General features: G+C 31.0%; 1 protein-coding gene across 2 annotated transcripts in view; it reads left to right on the forward strand.

Annotated features, from left to right (window-relative positions):
• LOC126749180 (uncharacterized) overlaps positions 1–18,773 on the forward strand; it is a 185,354-nt gene that overhangs the window by 150,686 nt on the left and 15,895 nt on the right. For both annotated transcript variants that reach the window (XM_050458860.1, XM_050458861.1), the window contains exon 4: positions 14,999–15,071. In XM_050458860.1, the coding sequence (XP_050314817.1) occupies positions 14,999–15,071 (73 nt within the window). The remainder of the gene's footprint in view (positions 1–14,998; positions 15,072–18,773) is intronic.

The following is an 18,773-nucleotide window of genomic DNA, read 5'->3' on the forward strand; positions in this document are numbered from 1 at the left end:
TTCAGTCCTTCCGCAAATCACTCAAATTCAAGAATACCTTGAAGAAAAATCCCACCAGTCGTAATGGTGTAAGTTATTGTCAATTTAATACACTTAATAGAGATGGGTGAGATGGCTATGTATCCGTAGGCGCAAGCCTTGAAATCTAATTTCAACTTTGTCGTTAATGGATAATTGTCATGCCATCTCGTTGACCTGAACTGAACCGCATTGACTACCAACTTTTTAATGTCATGAATTCCTTTTGTGTCGGCTTTTACTTATTAATAATATTAATATTACACGCTGTTAACCAGATAATCATCTTGCTGTCGGTGCAAATTGTCGTTAAGCAATATTTGGTTGCTAACAACAGTTTTTTATGCCTGGAAATTACGTTTAGTCAAAAATTTAATCTTCCTGATTGATGACATGCTTTTTTTAAAGTACCTTAAGATTTATTAGCACAGTGCATTTGTTCAGGAACGGTACTTTCACCTGGTTTTTGGCTTATTGGAATAATAATAATTTTTTCTTGTAACTGGCTTTTGATGAATTTAAAACTTTTTAAATTTTTATATTTTATTTTACCTAGGTAATATTTTTATTACACAATTTGTGTTGTCCAATATCTGCTTAGTATTCATTTATGGATGCGCGAAGAAAGGTCAGGGTTATTAAATTTCGTAAAAGTCTATTAATTATTTTCGAACATTATAGTCGCGGCAGGGTATATATAACTTCATTTTTTATAGCCTATTTTGGGTTTTTACGAAAAAACAAAAACCCCTCTAGTTCTGCCGAGTGTAATAATTTAGTTAGGTTTATTGGTGACTGGCACATAAATTTTCTATAATTTGTATGACGTAATTAGATTCTTTGCATACTATGAGTAATAATTATTTCATGACGATACTGACAGTTTCGGTTTTTTATTTTTCTGTTACTAGCTGCATTAGCTGAAAACATTTTTTCCAATTTAGATTTTACGACGCACGGAACTGCGATCTGGAAAGGGTTAACATAACTGAGAGTAACAGAAATATTAAAATTTGAATATTGAAATTATATTAAACAAAAAATGATATTATAGGTAATTTTATTATTGTTTCAGGAATGAAACTAAATGTAAAAAGATATAAGTAAGTATATATAAGTATAAAATTCGAAGTAAAAAGGTGCTATATAGAAGTAATATTTTATGATAATCGTCTTTGGTACTAATATCTGGAATAAGTTAGTACTCATTCATTATTTGAATTGTGATTATCTTTTTGTTTTCGTTTTTGGTTTTTACCCCATATAATTCCATTCCTACTCTCCGAATTATTTGTTCCTTCTTAATAAATGAAAATAAAAAAAGATTGTAATTTTGACATTTCGTTTCTCTACTATATTTTATAACTTTACGACCATTTATAAATAAAATCATTCATGTATAATAATTAAATAATTTATCTAACATGAAACAAAACATTATTTTCTGATGATCCTTTTACCTTTTTATTTATTACGAGCTTAATCATCTTAGCACAAAAATATTACTATTGAAATAAATGTATCCTGTATCATCAATAAAATGTCTTCCTTTTCGCTTTTTGTTATAATTAAAATTAATATTTTATTTAGTTTATAAAATAAGCTTCTGCCTCATTAATATTTAGAAGATTAGACAATATTAACATCAATGGTGTTTAGTCTCTTCCTTCCCATTTACTTAAATAGCATCAAAAGTGCTTTCACTTTTTACGTTGAAAACGAAACGATCTGATTACGGTGGAATTTACCAAAACTGCACGATTCCCAACCGGTTTTTATACCACCTGATTGGAAATAATTAAGCAGGATTTTTTAAATCACCTCTTTGTTTTCTTTGTCTTTTTGTGTAATTTACAAAGAAGAAATCCGGATTAAATTAGGGTTATTTATCACCTTTAAGAAGACGAATCCGTTTTTGGATATAACTCTGCTAACATCTTTATGTTACATTATTAATGATCTCATAAATTATCAGTAAGCTGATAATAAATTTATTTTTGTCTTATATGTTTAATTATGAGAAAAAAATTACCTAAATACTGTTTATATAATTTTGTGTTATTAATCTAGTAGATATATATAGTGGTTAAACAAACAACCACCTACAAAGTAATAGCAATTGACGTAAATGGAAAATGGGTAAACACTAGAGTTGAAAATATAGCATATACGGTAATTAAAAAGAATTTATGGTTGACAGATTATATCTGCAAACATTGTACCAATAACCTTATTTCAATACAACCATGCAATGAAACAACGAGATGCCTATTTCACAATGCAAAACAGCCGAGTGGACACACCCTGTAATCCATGTTTAATAGGCAAGAACAAAAAACAAAAAGGGGCTATAACTGTCCTTATTGAATAACTATGCCGTAATCAGCTTGCTGATTAGGTAGCGCATTGCATACGGCTTCGTAGTCAAATTTATAATACATTGTTTTCGAAATCAGATCGCTGTCGTGATTGGGCGCAAGCGACTGCTAACGAAACCAATGTCTCCAAGGTCGCCTAGATTTTGCCCGATCAAATTATTCTGCTTTATTAGTACCTTTTGCCACTAACTCTTTCAGATAAGGCTTCTTCCATATACGGAGGTCCACTTTGTACACAGTATATATTTCTTTAACACGCATATCATAATCACTTAATATTTAATGTGGGAGTTAAGTTACATAAAATCAGTGTTAAGTCACACGCCATAAATTAATAGAAGAACTCAATCATTCCTTTTTGCATAAGTTAGTAAATATAGTTTCCATATAATTCTTTGTACGCTAATACAGATACTTTTATGCAAATATGTAAATAAATTGGATTGATACCCAATTAAGTTATGCACTGTTTTACTGTAGAGAGGATTTTTTTTAATTATAATGTTCCTCTATATAAATATTTAAAATTGCATTAGGCATACTAAAAAAAAAGTTGACTTACAAATCTTCTACCCCTTACTTAATTACTTTTAATATACTACCAGGAATGTGATCAATATTTTTTTGGCAAATTTGTCAAGGAGAAAATCCAAAGAAAACTAGTATAGATTTATTGAACAAACGAAGAAAGCTTTTTTCAAAATTTTAATTGTTTAGAGTATAATGAAAATATAAAAAAATAATAATAAGATTTTCGAAAAAAGTTTTTTCTTATAGACTAAACGTATATCTCCATAATAAAAGGTGCATCAATAATATCAAAAAGGCCCAGGAAAAATGATTCTGAAAAAGTTAACTAATAATTTATGATTCTCTCCCATAAATTCAGCCGCCCTTTACCAACAGTCCTAATCTACTCATATCTGTTACAGTAAAAAAAAATATTTTTTATCACATATTGGAAATATCGAAAAAATCGGATTTATTCAATGATTTTTTAAATTGAAAGGACGCAATCAAACTACCAACATTTGATCCATTTTTACTCGAAAATTGCATGTAAAAATGCCAAAAATTGCCAATAAAATTTTTTAACATAATTTGAAAAAAATATTAACTAGCATTTACATGGTTTGGGAATTACGTTAAAAAAATTTATGGAACTCAAAGAGGGTCTTTTGAGAAAGAAATAAAATAGCACCAAATACAAAATATAGGGAGTGAGTGTAGGGCTTTTAAAATTTTCCTATGTAGAAGACTATCTAATAAACAAGGCATATTTTCTTTAAAATTCCTTTCATATGTATAAACATTAAATCAAGTTTCCAAAAAAAAATTGTCAACTAAAGAGAGCGTCCCCATAAAAAATTTCTTACCATGAACCTCAAGAAATCATAAATCTCTTGCAAACAAAAAATTTACATAAGAGCAGGTAATCTCAAACACGAATATTATGTACTTGTAATTCTTTTGCAAATACAAAGCAACTGCAGAAATAGAAGTAACCATGAATCATTTCAAAAATAAACTGAAACCAAAAGGCACGACAAATCGCTTGCAAAATCAAAATAAACTAAAAAAAAATATCCCTATATAGAATAGTATTTGTTTAATAAGGCATATTATACAATTACAAGTATACAAGTGCTCTTGATCTTATTTCTGTCGTTGACAATACGCACAAAGCGCGGTATCTTGTCTCCATATAAAGTAGAGCCATGCTACATATTTTGGTTTAGCATATTATTGTACGAGAGTATATAAATAATTTGTCTTCATGAAATGAGAACAAACAAAACGTATAGAATATAGTACCTTGCCATAAGTACGGACGGGACGTAAGCAACCGCTGAACCATTAAATGAAAGTAAAAGTATACCTGATCAGAGATAAGGTCACTACTATTGATTCTATATAAGCTTAGTTTGTTCATGAGATATTGTGCATTTTAGTACAACCCATATAAAATCAAAATATTAAGATAAGTAGATATATTTTCTTTTTCCCTTAAACGTATAAGATCTAAATACACAAATTGGTAGTTCACTTCCATGTTTGATCCTTCTCATCGGCAAATTTCCCTTTTTTTAATATTCTTATATTCATTTCTAGCTATCTGAACGGAATACAACAAAAATTTAAATAATTTATTCCTACTTGCGCTAGAACTGCAAAATAAACAAAAAAAAAATCGCCAATCTTCTCTTAGTCTCTTTTTAACTCTAAAGAGCAAGCCTGATTGAAACCATATGTATAAAACGGAACCCTCCAATAAATAGATCGGCAGAATAAAACCATAAAATGTCAAGAACAAGCCCCAACAATTGCTGGTATGCAAAAAACTTGCAACACATCACCAGGATAAAAAATATATATAATTTAGCCATCACATGGACGGCTAAACACAAGAAATAACCGCTTAAGAATATCATTAAATAAAACTTTACCCAATTGATTGAACATTTGAAAACGGATCACGACAGAGATTATTGTTATTTTTCAATCAATACGAATTTAAAAGTTCCTTTGTAAAAATCACCGGCTTGCAAAATGGTTTCTCTTATTCTCTATTACCCCAGTTTAACTGGTAATGTCAGCAGGTACCGAGAGATGCGGAATTTCTTGCAACTTGTCAGTAAAAGTAGGTGCATTAAGATACTTACGGTGAGGCATAATTGCATCATACTGGTCGTGTAAAAATAATAAATCAATTTGTGCAAAAAGCATCAAAAATGGTTTTACTAAATTAATAAAGTAAAAGTGATGGAATTTGCATTTTCTGCTGCATAAGAGAAAATCGCTAAGATGAATATTTATGGTTGTATTAAGTAAATATCTACGATAAAAGCAAAAGCTTTTTCAAAAATAATTAACGAAAATCAACTAAGGAGTGAAAGGACAAATGATCGGTTTGATAGACCAAAAACCATCAAACTATTAAATTTGTTTTTTCTTCCACTCTACATACGCTGATGTAAGATATTGGAACTACTTGTGTGTTATTATACTGCAATAGTATATTAGCCTGCAATCGCTTAAAAAAACTGCAGTAATTATTGTAACAGAACGTTTCTTTCACATTCTAGAAATCCATACCCGGTATGTAGATCGATATTCCGTGTATAGGACCAAAACCAAGGCTACTCGACGCCTACGAGTACCTAAACAGATCGTACCTTTTCCATTCCTTGTAATTGAGAAACAATGAACTGAGAAGTACCAGTACCAGTTTATACAGGGTGCTATACTCTCACTAATCAGAAGACGATCTGGAGAAAAAATCTTAATTGCAAAACAGTGTCGCTTACTGCTGGGTCTGTCTTTTTTTATTTGAGTTTTGCTTCTTTTTCTGCTTGTAAGAAACACCATTTCTTTATTTCTTACCTTCTTAGACATTATTCCTTAATGTTTATCAACAGTTGTTATAACTAAAAATAGTATGTATTTTATAATGAGAGAATATTCATTTCATTATTTCAAAAAAATAATAGAAATGCAGGTAAGTTTTAGATATTTGTGACATTTTTTGTCGAAGAACATTTCATATACACATGTGCTGTCTATATTCAATTAAGTTAGGCATATTTTTATGCTCTAGGATTAATTTACATGCAACGTTTGCTACCTAGTGCCTCTAACTATATTTTTCACGATGATAGCCAATTAAGTTATGCACAATTTTGACTATACACCTTGTTATAATTATATTAATAATAAATTCTTATATAAGTTATAGTGCTCAAAATAATTTATTTGGTGATTTTAGTTGATGTATCGCCGAAAGATTTTTGCATTGGTACAACATATTGAATTCATAAATTTATTATTTTTTATAAGCTTAAACTGAGAATACTCAATCGGGTACAAAACAATATGGTACAGCTACTTTAACTTTGCCTGTAGACTATACAAATCAAGTTCAACAATTGAGGTTGGCTAGACAATTTATGAGGCGTTTTAAAAGATACTTTTTTCCGATCGGTATCTATCAAGCCCCGTATTTTATTGGGCTTTTCAGAGTGGTCTGTGGGCTTACTAGATATACATACATACATATAAAGTCGACTCGCTTAGCATACAGCTTTGGTATTGGATGATAACCCTTTTTTAGAAATAGTAGGATTTTCAGCCAGATTTGTATCTTGTTACTATTACTTTTGCCCACTATCCTCGGTTAGTCATCAATTCGCCACAATTACGTGACACCACATTCTACGAAAACTGCAGAAGCTTAAATTGTGTTTTGCATGAAAATCCTTGAGTTAAACGATTTTGAATCTCCCTGAAAGCTGGCGTTACAAAACCGGGTCTAAAAATGTCTCCTTTATTCCCAAAGCTGGTTAAAGCGAAGAGGTACCGATATATCACCGGAGTTTTGACAAACCAACAAAATAACTGGACATTTAGGTTGCATCCTAATGACAATAAAAAGGCAAAGCTGTCAGCTGACGTTATTTAAAGTACATATACGTATATGTATACTGAGTTCTCCTCGCTTATGCCTTTAAGACGCCTTGGCATTGGCAATTACACAAGGTCGTCTGCTTTAAACGATGTTTAGGACACGAGCGTAGGCTTTAAAAGTGGAAAAGGGCCATTAAGGAGTTTTTGGAGTAATATCAACATTATAAACAAAAGATTGTGTTTAATTTCAAATTTAATATTTTCATGTTTTTCTTGCATATTTTTTATAATATATCTATTTGTATAATCCCCTTATCGTATATCATAAAAATGAAGAATTTCTAGGCCTTATTTCACTCGATGTCAATTTTGTTTAAGTAATGTCTTTTAAATTCAACCTGTCGAGTAATTTAAATTTTTATTTAATGAACTGTTAACTATATTGGTAAGATATTAGCAGAACATTGTAGAGAAATCATATTTAATTCAAATATATCAAATATTTTGGATCAAATGATCTAATTAAGGAACTACCTACGGGATACTATTTTTTCGCTGAAATTTTTAGTTTTTTTTTAGCAAAAATGCTTAAAGTTTTAAATTCTCCGTAAACTAATAATAGGATGATTTAAGGAACAACAATTTAGATATTTTTGTATTTTTTTCGTAAAATAAAGAAGTAGGGTTAAGTGGGGTAATTGTAAACGATTTTGTCAAGTTTAAAAATTTTCGGTTTATCTGTGTGGCGCAATTTCTGTTTATTAAATATTTTAGCTACAATTAATTTACTATATTGCATAGACCTTATATTTTGCGAAAATCCAAAAAAAACATTTAAAAAGCTAAGAATAAAATTCAATAAAAAAAAAAGTTGTCACTGTTTACTTTTACCCCAATGGTATTGGGGTAACTGTAAACAGCTACTACAAAAACCATTTAAGTAAATAAGAAAATTTGTGGAGCAATAGTAAACATTTGAATTACTGAAGTACAAAAAACATTCCTATTTAGTTTGAGTGGCTGTTTACATTTACCCCTAAAAAGTAAAAGGCATTATTTTATTATTGATTTTTATTTAGCTAAGTATTAAAATATACTAAAAATAGAATACAAAATAACTTATTTTTTTGCCTTATAACAAATAATAACAAAAAAAACCATATAGATTTGTTTAACATGTAAAAACCTAGGGAAAATTTGGTAGCATTTGGTAACTTGGTAATTTTTTATTATTAGTCATAAAAAAAGGTTGGTACTCTTACTAAAATATAATACTAGAACATTAATCTTTTGCTACTGGAACACTTTTCTCAAAATAGTAATATATCCTTTCTCCTTTCATTTTAATTATGGGGAAAGGCAAAACACCTAGTATTTGATCATGCTTAACATAACTCAAATCGCTAAAATTGACTGCAAAATTTTGTTTGGTGTCATCAAAAGCTCTTAATCCTACGACTTCCACATCATTATCTATGATATTCTCGACCGAACAAACATATTTATAGATTGTTGTGTTTCTTTTCCCGCCTTTAAATTGGACAAGAACGAAACTTCCAGTATTTAAATCCGGAAGAGCTGTCTTGTTTATATCAATTGGGTTTTCAATTTTCTCATCTTCCCAATCCCAAGGGCTTTCGCTGTCACTTACGTTGGCTTCTATATCAATATTCTCATCTTCACTTGAACTATCTTGTTTGCTTTTCTTTTTGATTGACTGTTTTGTTTTTTTAGGTTTTTTTGTTAGTTTTACATTCGTAACCATAGTTTAACTTCGGTTTCTAGTGTTTTCCTTTTTTGCTTTTCTTGTTCTTTTCGTGGGCTTGTTTAGGCCTATCTAGGACGTCTTGATTTATTAAAATTTCGCCATATGTCTGCTGTCTTAATCTTGGTATTACTTGCTTTACTATTGTAGTGACGTTTTCCTTTTTTTCTGGCGACTTAAAGAACAATTTGGTAAGTGTGTGTGGTGTGTCTAGTATATTACAACTAGATGTACAAGTTTCAGTGGTAAGGTGTTTACAAGATTGTATTTTTTTGGTCAAGTGTTGGAGTTGCTACCCTCACCTCTAGCGACGTAATTGAATCGTCGTGGAGATTATCGGAAATACCAAGTGGGATATTTTTAGGAGTATCTTTAGGGCTTTTTGTTTCTTGTAAACCATTATTAGGTTCTTTGGATGATTCGTTTTGATTCTGTAGATATTTTTCGAATTCTGGAACATCTTTAGAAGTAGCTATATCTGTTTCTTGTAAACCATCACTAGGTTCCTTAGAGAAACTGTTTTCATTCTGCGGATATTCTTTGATTTCTGGAACTTCAAATTCATAATTATTTCTTGGGCTGTCCGTTTTTTCTAAACTATTATTAGGTTCTTTTGATGAAGTATTCTAATTCTGCAGATACTGCTCTAATTCACGCTGTTTAAAGGAGGCTATCGGAAATTTTGTTTTATCGACAGGAAAAATCCCGCAACTACTAAAACCAGATACAATATTTTTTGGTTTTATTGCATGAGTCCAAACTTCGGCTAGTAGTTCCACAAATTCCGATTTAGACAATCTTCCGGTTCCCTTACCCATTTGTTTCTTTCCATACGCAAGTTTTTTCTCCCAAAAAGTCTTGACAGGACCAAGCACGCATTTGTCAAAGGCTTGGTAACTTAATCAGGGTAACATTGTTAGAGATAGCTTCTTCAACTATGCGAACACTAATATGGCTAGCATGTCCATCATATACTAGCACCGCAGTTTGGTTTGGAAGATTCTTTAATTGTCTTATATTTTTTATATGAGGGATAAAACCCTTGGTAAACCAAGTGAAAAATTATGGTTCCTCCATCCAACCGTTTTTTGACACTGCATACAGAGTTCCAGGATACGCTTTCTCGGACACCCAGCGTGCTTGTACACCAGCGCCCTTAAATACAATAAGAGGAGGAAGCACAGAACGATCTGCTCCCACACATGCTAGGACTGTAGTAGATTCGCGACCTGATCCACCAGAAACGCGACTTAAAGGCTTGCTTTTTTGTCCCGACTTGGGTCACTTTTAAAGCCCGTCTCATCCGCATTAAAAAGGAAACATGCCTGTTCTGGAGATGTTATTTGGAATTGATTAAATGCGTTGCTTAAATCTTCATAAAACTTCGTCTATCCGACATTTTTGCAGATGTTCAGGCTTTTTTAAAGATAAAAGATTTTTATGCCGTTTTAAAAATGAGTAATACCAATCTATACCTGGGCGGTCATCAACAAAAAATATAGATATATTACGTGATTTTACATACTCCTGAATGAGATCCAACAGTTCGTCCTTATCGCACGGAAATCCAGCTTTTGCACGAGCCAACAAGCAACAATTGACAATTTTCTTTTCTATGTCATGAGCAAACGTTAATTTACGACCTCACGCTGTAGAATCAATGGCGGTTCTTCTTCCATTAAGGCGCTGGGAAATAACGGAAATTGGTACAGAGTAGTGTTCTTGTGCCTGCCTGTAAGACATATTTCTATTCTGCACATCTCGAACGGCATTTTCTAGGTCTTCCTTGGTATAAGCTGGTCCATTAGTTTTTCTAATATACTTTCTGGGCATCTGAAACAAATGTATTTGCTAAAATTTATGTTCACATTTACCCCATAAGTCTGTTTACATTTACCCCCATTCGCTTTTTTTCGGGGTAAATGTAAACACTTTTTTTAAGATATTAAGGCAATATTTAACTTTGAAAATATATTTAGGCACAACAATTAGGGTATTTTTAACAATACAAATCTTATTTTATAGTACTTACCTTTAAAATTAAATTTTCACATAAATATTCACACAGTGGCGACCAATGGAAAAACAGAATTATTGTTATGGCACAAATATACAGAATATTTTGTAAATCTGTGGTTATGGTTGGAATGAAAGCACAAAACAAACTAAAATCGAGCCTATATATTCAATAACAAAAATAAGTTCCGAAAATATTTAAATATCCTTTTTTGGAGAAATGTATAACGTATATTTATTGAATATTTAACAACTTTTTTAAGAACAAATGAGTTATATTAAGATTTTTTATTTAGTTCTATAGCTCTAGTCATTGCACAATAAAAATCATTATCTAAAAAAACAAATTCAAAAAGGTAATGAATTGGCTTTTTTTTCAAAATCGATAATTTTTTAATATACATAGTTTAAAAAACTATTTAAAATACCAGTTTTTTGACCATGATTTTTCGTTAAAAATCCTTTAAGCGAACCTTTAGATTTTATGGTTAAAGCATTCATTACCCAAGAAATTAACCACAAAAAGCAATTATTATTCTTAAGAATGCTGAACTTGATCAAATATTTGACGTTGGCATTTAATTGATTCCTACGCCTCTGATCACTCAATAGATCAGCTTATTTTTTTTCTTACTGTTGGTAACTGTTTAACTACTGATATATCACCAATTCAAATAGCTTAATTGGATAAAAAGACATCTTCGACACGAGACAAGTTGAAAATCGGTAATAGCAGGCTCGAAAAATCTTTAAAAGGGAGTAAGACTCGCTTTTGCGACGCCTATTCTGGCACCAGCACAGTTCTTATATGGGCATAAGTTTCAAATACTTAATTAAAATTAAGTAAATTTTTCCTTAAGTATTTCCTCAATGGTATTTCATGGGAAATGCATGTAGTCCTGAAAAAATATAAAAACATAATATCACACAAACTAAGAAAACAAACAGTATCCATGGAATAATAACCTTTTCACGCATTTATAGTTATTAAGATATCTTGTATATTTATAATTTTCCCATACTTACTACTGCTTTTGCGTAATACCTATTTTCAATTACTTCATAGTGTGTAAATTAAAAAAAAAGTCGCGGAACGGTAAAAATACGAAAGGTAAACAATATTATGCAATCGCATCCCATCTTTAAATGTTATATCGAGATTCCTTACGTGTTATTCTTCATTTATTTAACATCTATGGTTAACAGTTTGCTGCTAATTGTTTTTTTCGCAATAGACTTCGCATTTCAATTAGTTTCATATTAAATTTTGCTCAGGATGAGACTGGACACCTGTAGGCGCAAATCTTGACCCACTTTTTTCAGAAATTAATAAGCATCTGTTAAGCAATTGTATTATTAGTGATGATAGGTCTGTTTCAATGGAAATATCATCCTTTTTAGAACTTTACATGCACGTGAATCGATATGTTTTATTAAGCTATGTGTTTATTATTTAATAATTTTAATGAATTTTGAGGACTTCTTTGGCTCATTGTTTAAATCTTCTGATTAAGTGATATCTGGAGTTCCAGGTTTCTTTTGAGATCGGTTAAATCTAATTTTGGAACTTTCATTATCTCTATTTTAAAATTAGAGCACGACGTTTTGGTTAGGACATATTTCCAATCGTTATTAAGGGTAAACTAATAACAACAACTATTCTACAGGCTCATATATTAAAGACTACACTTGTGAAGGGTGTTTTAATAAGAACTCAAGATTTCAATTGCGCGCCATATTTGACAGTCATAATGTCACATGATTATGACGTAACAGATCGAAAAAGACAGAACAGAAGTTGACAGACGGGAGTTAGTAAGCATGGAGGATTAAGCTTCATTCTGACTAGGGTGAATTTCGCGCATTTTTCACCGAAGGTGTCAAATTCAGATTTAAAAATATTCGCGGCGGATATTTTGACTTTTCTGTGATGTTGATGATTATCATGGGAAATATCATAACCTAGAATTATTATTTGTTGATGTTTTGTGTTGTGTTACAACAGCTGTTAGCCGTTTGCACTATAAAAAGGTAATTTAGTGCTCATCTTTACTATATATATTATTTACAAAGATATTATTTTGTAATTTTTTTAATTCATATGTTTTATAAAAACCGTACATCTGCTACCTCCTGGAGTCTCAACCTCAGTCTGCTGTACCTAAAAATGTTGGCACAGGGAGCTAATTTTGACCATTTTATTACAAATGTCACATTAAATCTACCCCAGAAAAATTATTATTTATGGCCTTACATAATGTACTTTATGTTACTTAGGTATCACCATCTAGGTCTTCATATTCCATTATTGATTATTGTTCCTGTGATTTGTTATTTACGTTAGTTTTTGCACAGAGCTCACACACCACAAAACAAATAGTTAAAATCAAGTTAAAAAGTTTTTTATTTAAAAGTTAAAATAAACAAATCATAAAATAACAAAGAAAAAACTGATAATTAATGACAGCTGACAGAAGAAATTCGTCGAAAAAATAGTTGAAATCGTTTTAACTTTTTTGCGAATATCTGCTTTTTTGCATAGACGAATTTTGCTTATATGTATATGGGTAAAATATGTGAATGTGCGAGATAAAAATTGCCTATCAAAAATCCGCGAAATTCGCCCTACTCGAAATGAAGCTTTACATAGTAGAAGAACGCGTCCTGATTTTTAAAAATGATCAAAATGGTAAAGGTTTAATTGCCACTATTCGTGAAGTGCGTCCAATGTTCGGTCGACATAATGCTCCTAATTCACTGGTTCGGTTAGTGATTCGAAACACACGATACGAAGTCGTAGAGGTCGTTCAGAACAAAACTTTACAGCAGCTCGCGAGAGTGTGATAGAAAGACCAGAGACGTCAATTGGTCATCGGGTACATAAATTTGACATTTCAACAGGCACTCTTCAGCGAATTCTTACTAAAGATTTACAGTTGCATTCCTACAAATTCCAAGTGATTCGACAACTTCTGTCAGCAAAATTCTGCATCCTTGAGCAACCTGCTGGACTGGCTTAGAAAATCCACGAATGATTTATCAGAAAGCAACTAATCCACAACGTGTCACTGTAAGGTATGTATTATAGTCTGAAGGAATAATGGAAAGAAGGTAATGCAGTCACGGTGGCTGGCGAACGTTATTGTGCTCTGATAACACAGTTTCTGGTACCTCATTTGGAAGCTATTGATATTGACGATATGTAATTGCAGCAGGATGGCGCCACAGGTCATACCGCCCTTGAAACATTGACGATCTTGCACGGATTTGCTCCTGTACGTGTCATTTCCCGATTTGACTCCCTTGACTTCTAGCCGTGGGGTTATCTGAAGTCAAAGGTTTATGTCAATAAGTCTGCAATCACTTTTTTGTCTGAAAGCCAAAATTAGACGTTGTATCGATGAACTCAAAGCTTACTTGCTTATCTGTGGCTCTAACCTTAGTGGTTTAAAGAAGTTAACGTGAAGAACGACGAAATTAGCTGAGTTCGGTATAAGGGAATCAATATTACCTTGTTAATGCTGGATAATGATCAAAATGATTTGGCAAGTACAGATGTTGTCGAATCCCTGAAGCTGGTTATAGGTCGCAATACTTTTTAAGAACCCTGTTAATTCTGCCATCTATGGTTGGTGTAGTAGTTTGCATATTGTTAGGATTAGTTTGTTTGATCTTTAGTCAAGACTTCTTTAACCTGCATTCGTTACAACTTTTATTTTGTCCTTGTCGGCTGATCTTTGAGTGCAGTTCGTTGCTGTCTGGAAATATTTAATTTTGGTGGTTACCAGTTGATTTAAAGTACTTTTTCCCTATAGCGAATCTCGCTCGTTTCTGCCCGAGGTAAGCTGATAGACTCTATAGAAGTGATTTCATTGAGGACCGATAGCTTCGATAAAATGGTAAAATTAAGGCCTTTGCTTAATACCTTTTTCTCAGTATTGGACAGGGTTATCTCGGCTAAAGATAGTTTTATGATAGTTTTTTCACTTGGAGATTAGGTCCGTTTTGCTTATGCGTGTAGTTTTAAGTTTTTGAAACTTTGACTGGTCTTTAAGTTTCAAAAAGTCAGCCTAAGGATAAAACAACAAGAAAGAATAAAACAACAGTCATATTCAAAGGAGCGCCGGCAAACAAATTTATAATAAATAAATGAAAATAATTCGACATAGCAATACATCTTAAAATTTAGGCTTTTATTTAAAAATGTATTAAGATCAACATGGAAAACATGTTCTTTTTCGTTAACTTTTAATTTCAGGGTGATTTTTTTCAGTAAAAGAAATGATCCTTAGCTGCTTTCAAATAGTCATTATATATAACTTTAAGTTGTTGCATAAAATGATATTATATATAATATTTTTTAATTATCTTTTAAACAAAAAAAAGATAAAAAATAAACAACATTTTCTTGTTTCAGAATTGGCTTGTGCGGCTTTGACAACCCAATGCGAGACCAAAAAACCGAGGAATTTAAAAGACACATAGGGCATGTAAGTATCGACCTGAATCACTAGAAAGTAGTGTAATAAAAGTAGTAAATACTTTTTTTTTAATTTTCTTTAGTTAAAACATTTAAATAGTAGCTCTTTACATTAATTAATTAATTCTCTACCTATCATCTATATTTGCAATCAAAATATATTTAATGTAATAAAATCAAAGGACAAAATGTATAAACAGTTTAATTTATACATATACAATCATATCCTGGTCACGTAACAATTCATGCTCCAATTGTTAGACAAATAAATTATATTGCACGTGTGGACCCTGCTTTAGAAACTTAATATAAAATATTTTTCTTATATTTCCTAAATAAAATATGTGAAAATATGTCACAATTCCGCTAATTACTTTTAAATTTTAATAAAAGCCGAAATGATGACTAATTATAAAAATATATCAATAAACTACTGGGTGATTTATTAATATATTTCGATAATTGATATTGGTTTAAATAAACTTTAAAAAAAAATGGAAAGTAAAGTACAAATATAATTTAATGAAAAAAATTAACGACTTCATTTTTTCCCCTTTAACATAATCATTTATTCAACTAAAAATTTTTATCAAAAAAGTGAATCTTGACAGGTATTTCTTTACGAAAAAATATATTTTATCGAAAAATCTAAATAAGAACATCTGCATATCCGCTCCATACCAATTAATAATTAATTCCTTAAAACATACAAAGTTACGTACTACCAACCTTGAACGCCTTGCTCATTATTAGGGTACTTCATGAACAAAAGTACTAATAAATGTAATTAAAGGAGCCTCTTGTCGAACGAACTTTACATACAGACAGGGCTTATTGTATGACAACACGCAATGTTAATACGGCAAGTTTTAATTTAGGAAAATTATTCGTCCCAGTAACCTCCATCGTTATGTCGGGATGGTTTTATTCGAATTTTAACAAAACTACCCCCAAAAATACTAGTTTTCTTCTAATAATGTTATGTAATGTTAAGTTAAGGTTAGATGCTGGGTCTAGTTGTTAAGCGTTTTATAATTTTATTAAATGTTTTATTTTCTTAGCTTTTTTATTTAGGAAGTAAGGCTAAATTAATAATCATTTTACTCTGCTCCTAAGCGCTTTTTTTTATTTTTTAACTTATCTGGACTAAAATATTGTCGTTTAAATTATTGGAAAAGCAGCCTCACATGAAAAGTGTAAGTCTTCTTTTAAATATTTTTTTTAAATTACATATTGAGAATATAGTGTATATTAAAAATGTATTGTTTTTAATTTATTACATAAATAATTGTAGGAATTATGAATTAAAATTAAATTAACTTAATAGGCACAATGACGTGAATAAAAAAAATACAAAACTGGACATTTCCGATAACTCTTATGGAACATTTAGGAAACCAGGGGTAAAATTAATCGGCATATTGGAAAACTAAAATTGTCTCAAAAGTGCATCTCTTTCATCATATAACCTTTATACTTTACGATATCCTTGTACTACAAATTAAAAAACTCAATTGCTAGTTTCTGTCTTTTAAGAACCTTATTTAATTAAAATTTGATAAATTTATGTTAGAAGTCATCTTCTGATACACAGAAGAAAATAAAAACTATCTGGAGAAAACTCTAAACTTAAATTTTTTTCACTTTTCGGATTTGTTTCTTATTATAACAAAAATATAACTTCTAGATTTTTCCGAATATTGTGCCTTTTTTTGGACAAAAAATCAGTTTAATATAGCCCATAAAAATCTTGCCATAAAATAAAAAAATAAAACTAAAAAACTACTAAAAACTAAACTAAATATGTTGTTTTTTATGTTCCAGACTATTTTAGTTTTAAAATTTGTTATAATCATTAATGCCAACTAAAAAAATTGTATACTTGTGTAATAACTCAATATGGTTTTCATAAGACTATTTATTTCCCTTATATATTCTACTTTTTTCGTAAAAGCTGTTGATATATAACAAAATGTGCATAATAATTAATTAAAATATTTAAAACAAAAAAAAAAATTTTTTATTCTGGTTGCAATAAAAAGACTTTTTTTAAAAACGAAGGATGATCAAGAAATTAAAATTGAGCATATATATAAAATGCATCTTTAGATCGTTAATATAAAAAAACTGGTGCACATTTTCGTATCAAAAATATAGGTATAATTTCAATTTTGTTGGGGCTACATAACATAGCAAAAAATAGTAAAATTTTAGCAAAATTGATTAAAGCCTTCTGAAGATTTTTACGAAAAACATATACTCAAGATACCATTGTTTCACTCCTTAAAAGCTCTATAAAGTGTAGATAATAAACATTTTACAGCACACATATTCTTTCACTTCAGTCGGGCTCTTGATCTCGTCAATCACATCATTTTGATGAGCAACCTTTATGAACTTTTGGTATTAAGTGAGACTCTAATCACTCTTAAATAGGCGATCTAAGCAAGCGATCGTCACAGATAAATATATTTCTGAATCTAGAAATGTTAAGTGGGATGTTCCTTAGGAGCGTATGCTGAGCTCATCTTTCTTTATTACATTTACTCTTGAAATACCTATATAAATATACAAGATCCAACTGAAACCGAACATTGTAGCTGAATTTCACCAGCACTAGATTTAATCCTTGAGTCAGCGCATGCAAAAAGAATCCCGATTATTGGATTACACGAGGCATAAGTCACCATTAGCTCAACAACATTCTATGTGTATAACAGCATATTGATAATGAAAACTGAAGAGGTCCTTATGATCCATCGACATGAAGATATTACCATACGAGCTAATTAAGTTAATGCCATAACTGGAGGAAAAGATGAAGAAACTGTTTTCATTGAACCCATGCAAAACTGTAAAGTATATAGTCAAGGGATTTTTCCAGCAAAGACGTTAGTTATGAATGGTCAACTTGAAAGGATATGATCAACACCTGAAACAATGAGAGAACATTGGCGAACATTTGCTCTGAAATAGTAGCAATCATGAACTTTGACCATAGACCAAAGTAGTAAATTGCAACTTCTTATTAAATAAAATCAAGATGTGTATTCCTTGCACAATAGTTACCTGGGAAGTACTGATTTGGGGCAGCATCGAACTAACACTGGAGACAATATTGCGATAAAAGAAGCACCTCGAAGGATTCCGATAGCTAAACAAGGTGAAGTTTCCTCAATGCTTCAAGAAATGAGGCCTCAAGGAGTGATAGAACCCTTTCAGGGTCCTTGGACATCCAGTTGTACTAGGAAAGAATAAGGAGGGACCAGGTTTGGTATAGACTATCTGCGACTAAATGACATTACCAAGAAAGACAGTTATCCCCTAGAATTTATCAAAATTTTGAATTTCTCACAAGACACACTCAGGTTCACAATTGTTTTCAATGCTCGAAAGCTTTCAATGCGCTAAAGAGTGAATACTGTCAGGTAAAAATGCATACAGAGGATAAAAAAAAGACCGCATTCTTGCCTGGAACAGGCAGGTTAGAATCATGCGCTCTGAACTCTGGATGCTTCAGCTATCTTTTAAAAGCTTATAGACAGTGTGTTTTGTGGACTGACTTGGGAATCATGCTTAGTTTATCTGGGTTACCTCATCATACCTACTAGGAGAAACATTAGAAGATCATTTGCAGAATATTCAAGAAGGATTTGTCAAGCGCCAAGAGGCCAATCTAAAAGGCCTAAGTCCTAAAGAATGGTGATTATTC

This window comes from Anthonomus grandis, chromosome 22, assembly GCF_022605725.1.
Source record: "Anthonomus grandis grandis chromosome 22, icAntGran1.3, whole genome shotgun sequence".
NCBI lineage: Eukaryota > Metazoa > Arthropoda > Insecta > Coleoptera > Curculionidae > Anthonomus > Anthonomus grandis.